This window comes from Gossypium hirsutum, chromosome A12 (genome assembly GCF_007990345.1).
Source record: "Gossypium hirsutum isolate 1008001.06 chromosome A12, Gossypium_hirsutum_v2.1, whole genome shotgun sequence".
NCBI lineage: Eukaryota > Viridiplantae > Streptophyta > Magnoliopsida > Malvales > Malvaceae > Gossypium > Gossypium hirsutum.
The window spans coordinates 107,524,345-107,530,465 of NC_053435.1; the positions used below are offsets into that span (position 1 = coordinate 107,524,345).

General features: G+C 28.3%; 1 protein-coding gene across 2 annotated transcripts; it reads left to right on the forward strand.

The window, feature by feature from the left end:
• Positions 1–725: 725 nt before the first annotated feature.
• LOC121211212 (heavy metal-associated isoprenylated plant protein 31) lies at positions 726–2,348 on the forward strand. 2 transcript variants are annotated; one of them, XM_041083745.1, is made up of 3 exons: positions 726–1,006; positions 1,098–1,176; positions 1,854–2,348. In XM_041083745.1, the coding sequence occupies exons 1-3, from the start codon at positions 998–1,000 to the stop codon at positions 2,180–2,182; spliced, it is 417 nt and encodes a 138-aa protein (XP_040939679.1). In that variant the 5' UTR covers positions 726–997; the 3' UTR covers positions 2,183–2,348. The 2 variants fall into 2 exon arrangements, with proteins under 2 accessions (XP_040939679.1, XP_040939680.1); XM_041083746.1 differs by having other exon boundaries at positions 869–999.
• Positions 2,349–6,121: the final 3,773 nt, after the last annotated feature.

The following is a 6,121-nucleotide window of genomic DNA, read 5'->3' on the forward strand; positions in this document are numbered from 1 at the left end:
ATTTGTATTATTAAAAATTAGTATGATTGATAAAATAATTAAAAAGTGATATATGACATGTCACATGTACATTATACTAATGTCTAAGGATTAGTTTTTAAGAGTAGAACTAAATAAAATTTTTAATAGAATGACCAATTTACTATTTAGTCTAACATATCGAAATTAATTTAACTATTTTTAACTAAAAATAACAAAATACAATCTGATTTCTAGTCAAGACACCTCTATAGTACTATTATGATTGGTGGATTACCAATTCAATCATTAAAAAAAATTCCTAATAATAAAATTAAAAACTAAAAAAATACAGATAAATAATAATTTTAATATATATTTAAAATTTATTTATTTTTTAGATTGGGTTTTGCTTATTTAAGCCATATTTTTATTTTGAGTTTTATTTTATAGTGAGGATTTACCGATTGGGCAAAATTTTATGGGATTAAAAGTGTTCAACCAATTCCGAGTAATTAGCTCAAGGCCTAATTTAATACCTGCTCCTGGATTGATATATTTATTAATTTTTGTCTAATCAATTCAACCTATTCATCCAATTATATTATTTAAAATTTAGGACTTGATGAATATATTACTATTCAAAAATTGTGGGTGACGATTTAAAAAAAAAAAAACTCCTCGAAGCTTAGAAACATTAAAGCATAAACATGGTGTTATTAAATGATTTTAAGTATATGAGGGGAAGGGGGGTCCTATTGTTTTTTGCCCCTTGATTTGTGAGTGTTGCTAATCATTTCACAAAAGGAGCGTGGCATGTCGCCATTTTTACACTGGCATTGAGAAAAAAAAAAGTCACGCTTTTCCAATCCCACGCGTGAAGCCTTCAAATTTCAAACCCCAAGGCTCCTTCATAAAACCCCCCAGGGCTTAGGTCCCAGCGCTTGCAAAACCTGGAGCTCTTTGTTCTTTTTTTTTTTTTTACCATACAAAGCTCCCATAATTTGTCATCTCTCTTATAGGAACAGCTTATACAACAATGTCTGCAGTGAGTTATTATTATTATTATTGTTATTTGTGTGTGTTAGTGAATGCTTTGGAGTAATAATAATTTTAATGTGGATGTAAACTTAATGCAGATGCTGGAAGTAAGAGTTCCAAACTTGGATTGTGAAGGTTGTGCTTCTAAGTTAAAGAAAGCTCTTTTAAAGCTCAAAGGTACTCTCTATCCACTCATTTAAAACTAATCTCTATCGTGTCGTGAGCGTCGAGAACGCTGCCTTTTCAACCAACATGTTGGGTGGCCTTGGTACTTGGTAGAGTTGCTTTCATAATATATACGAGAATTTTGGATAGCCTGGCTTACATTGCTGCTACAACATGGTGCTTGAATGGGTACCAAATGTTCCAATTTCAAAAATCCAACTTATGATTGTTACCGGTTTAGCCGATAATGCCAACATACTTCAAGAGAGTTAAGATTCATTAATACATAAAAAAAAAAGTAGAGGGTAAACTACGTTAGTAGTCACTCAACTATGAATTTTTTTCTAATCTAATTATGAAAAGTTACACAATGATCATTCAACTATTCAATTTTATTTTTTTAGTCACCCAACTATCATGAATTTTTTTTGAGTATTTCCATTTTAAAGTTAACCAGTTAGTGATAAAAAAAGACAAAATTGATAATTATTTTATAACTTTTTATAGTTGGATGAAAAAAAAACCATAATTAAATGATCATTTTGTAACTTTTTTATAATTAGGTGACCAAAAAAATAATTATAATTGGGCGACCTTTATTGTAATTTACCCAAAAGTTAAATTGGACCCAAGACAGCCCAATTGTCTACTAACTTGGGGTTCATATGTGTATATATATTTTTTTGTAGGGGTTGAAGAAATAGAGGTAGAAATGGAGATACAAAAAATCACAGTTCGAGGTTATGGCCTAGAAGAAAAGAAGGTGCTGAAAGCTATTAAACGCGCCGGGAAAGCGGCGGAGCCGTGGCCGTTTCCGGGATATTCTCACTATGCATCGTTTTACAAGTACCCAACCTATATAGTTAACCATTATTATGACTATTACAAGAATGAAGCTTCCAATGGTGTTCATACTTTCTTTCAAACTCCGGCTGTTTACTCGGTTGCCGTCGCTTCCGATGAGGCTGTCGCCTCGCTTTTTAGTGACGATAATCCACATGCTTGTTCTATCATGTGAACGTAGTTAATATTGCAAAATTTGTTTATTAGTTTCTTTCAAGTTTTGTATTTGAAATGACTCTTTGCGTTGAAAACTCATTTTTTTGTATGAGTTGTTATGTATGTATGGTGCATGCTTTTTGAGTGTTTGCCAAATATGATTCATAGCATTAAATGTGCTACAATTTTTCTTTTTGAGTCGGGATAAAGCAACTTTTGGTAATTCTTTTCATATTAGTTATTGATTTTTTTTCTATATTAGTCTTTAAGATTTATAAGGTTTTTTTTAGTTCGGTCCTTAATGATCATCTACCATTCTAAATTTGTTAGTCTTTGAACTTGGTAACTTTTGTCAATTTAGTCCTTGAACTTGAATTTTGTTAGGTTTGAAGATAAGCCCCTACGAGATTATGAAACATCATCGTTTGAATTTTAATTTTTTTTGTTGTATATTTTTAGATTTTAGATAATATTTTTAAAAATTTTCAAGTGACGGTATAATACAATTTTAAAATGTCACATCATTATAAATTAACAAAATTCAAGTTCAATGGTCAAATAGAAAAAGTTGTCAATTTACAAAACTAGTATAGATTTTAAAAAATTGAGAAAAATTACCGAGTTTAAAAAACTAAAATGTTGTTTTATCAGTTTTTAATTTTTAATTTTAATTTCACTTAAAAGAACACAATTTAAATGAGTTTTTAAAATGTAATTAAGCTATAAAATTAAATCAAACCCTTGATTCAAAACTCTATTAATATTATTTTCTCAATCACAAAACTCAAATAAAAAACTTTAAAGAAAATATCAAATTTCTAACAATTTGATCCAACAAGTTATGGTTTATGTCAAACATTTACAGGGTTTTGTATTTCTTTTATAAGAAATGAGATACGAAGTGTCTAAGAATCAAATCTAAAATTATTCCATCAATTAAAATCAAGGGCAAAGCTAGAGGGGGGCGAAGGTAAAGAGACAAGCGGGCCTGCCCTCCCCAAAAAAGGAAAATTTGTTACTTTAATCTCTTAAATATTTGTAAAAGTTTAAGTTAATTTAATAGTGAAATTGTATTTTTACTTTTTTTTAATTAAAATTTTAAATATATTTTTTTCTAAAAACAAAAAATCTATAATTTAATCCCTTAAAATTTATAAAATTTACATTAATACAGTGTTGACCCTTTCAAAAATTCATAATTCAAATTTCGCCCTTAAAAAGAATCTCCAAAAATTTACTACGTACTTTGGTGATTAAGAGGAAACAGATAATGGTGGCCGGTGGGTATTGATTTGCATGGAAAGTATAGGGCTGACCTGGTAAAGTGGAGATATTCAAAAAAATCATCCTAACTTCAATTAATTTGTAGGTCAGCAAAGGCCTATATTACTCACTTTTTGAATGGGAGAATCTTGGTAAAATTACAAAAAAAGGCCTCCCCTTCTCAGCTTGTCTTTCACCAAAATATTTGAAAATGACTCGTTAAGAAAAAGGAGCGTGAAATTTTAGAAACTGCCACTGCCACCCTCTAATGTACTTTATTTTTGTTTGGCCTTTTTTTTGTTGTAATTTAAAAAAAAAGGATAATATAATTAATTTTTCACCATTGAAATTATTGGTTTATAGCTCAATCTTTAAAAAGAAAAACCATTTATGATTTTTAATATTTGAATACTCTTTTTTGATAAAGGTGCAAAAATAGTCACTTTTTTAATATATGAATTAATTGTATAATTTAACTTAAAATTTTTGTTTGAAGTAATGAATTAACGTGACACATCAGCTTACTGTTACACCGTTAACAATAATTAACGGCTTAGCGACTAAAATATTACAACATCTTAACATAAGTAATTAAAATATAACATAAGGTAAACAAAAGTTACTATTTTGATAGTTTACTCTTTAATAATTAATAATAACATATTTTTATGATATATATTTTTAACTTAATTGTAACATATCTAACTACATATTCTGAGATATCCATTATTAAATTATTAGGACATGCTTTATTTTTGTAAATAACTAGTTTGGATTTGGATATCAAAATCTATTATCTACTTTATTTTTATTTAATTATTTTTTTTAAATTTACTAAAGGCTCATTTGTATTGAATTGCATAACTTTTAAAAGTTATAAAATGATCACTGAATTATTCAATTTTCATTTAAGTCACTGAACTGTTAAAATTATTGTTGTATGCCTTCTTTGTTGACACCGCCTACACTAATTGAAAACTCTCTTTTTTATTCTCCAAATTAGGCTCCCGTTTGTTTCACTAAAAATAGCTTTCGAAAAATGATTTATGGAAAATGACTTACTTTTCTGGAAAAATTGATATTTTTTTGTGTTTGAATAAATCTGTGTAAAATGTTTTCTGTTGTTTGGCAAATTTCCTAAAAATATTTCATAAAAGTTATTTTCATGAAACAAACATAAATTTGAAGTATTTTTTTCACTCTATCCCCTTTTCCTAGTGATGTTTGTCTATTTATATGATATGTGTATTGTTTATTGAGATGACAAACTAAGTAGGCTCCATGCATGCAGGCACATACCCTATTCTAGATTGAACACGTGTTATGCGTTCTCATGCACGTATAACATCGCAGAGGAGTAGGCTCAATGAGCGAGCTCTGTCTGCGAGCTCAGTTTGCGACCTCGTGGGTTTAGGCCGATGCTGGCCCAAACCCAAATGGGTTTTGGACTGATGGTGGTAACCATCTTAACAATGATAAGTAGTAAATTTATTACAAAGTGATGTTAAGGTGAAATTATAGTAAATAAATAGTCTTCGTGATGTTAAGGATTAAATTGTAAATTTTGTGAAATTTATAATTGAAACAAGAGAAGTGATATGTATGAAAATTTGTTATGTGAAATAAGATATTATGATGAATTATTTGATTAAAGTGCTTATATGGTGAAAAATAAATTACATGGCAATAGGGACTAAATTGAAAAATATACAAAAGTTTAAGTGTGAAACAATTTAATATGTGAATAAGGAAATTATGATAAAAGTTTAATGAATGTGTTATGAGATGATAAAATATGTATAAAGTATTGTAAAAGTGAAATTGTGGAAAAATATGGAATTTTTATGATGATAGGGACTAAATTGTTAACCTTGAGAAAATACGTGGATGAAATAATAAAAAGTGAAATACATAGAAATTTGATATGTGAAACAAGATATTGAAATAAATTATGTGATTAAAGTGTAACAAGAAAAAATATTGATATAATATGATTAATTAGTGAATATTGAACATTTATGATAAAAATGGACTAAATTGGAAAATTATGAAAGTTTATTAGAAAATATTCAATAAGTGAAGAATGTAGTTGAGAATGTAACATTCCAATGCTTTGACTTGATATTCGAGTCAAGTATGGGGGTGTTACAGTGAACAGAGCCTTATCAATTTGAAAAATGTCTTACGGAAAAAAAATTGGTAAGACATTTTATAGGAATAAAGGGGTAATTTTACGTTGACTATCCTATTTTACATGAAACAAACATCGGGAAAAAGCTAAAAATATTATTCGTAAAAGCTTTTACGTTGAAACAAATAAAGCTTTAACTATTCTCTTGAAACAACTTTAAACGTCATAAATTTATGAACCAAAATTCAAACAACTTTCTTCTCTAATATCCGACACTGACTGTCAGATTGGCTTAGAACTAATGTATATTCTTTTACTCGTCAATGAGTATTGATCCACAATACCGATTGTCAAATCGTCACTTAGAGCTCGTTAGTCAAATTTTAAGAAAAGAACTTAACAATATAATGATTTAAATAAAAATTTTGGAATAATTTAGTGACCAATTTATAATTTTTTTAGATTATACTATCATAAAATAAATTTACTAATAATTTAGTAACATCGTAATAATTTATCCATCGTGATACCTACGATGAACAGCAGCCACCAGTCCAGCGCAGC

Bases quoted from the DNA above. Each gene is read 5' to 3' on its own strand.
- LOC121211212 (XM_041083745.1), top strand. The intron at 1,177-1,853 runs GTACTCTCTATC...ATTTTTTTGTAG, and splicing joins AGCTCTTTTAAAGCTCAAAG to GGGTTGAAGAAATAGAGGTA.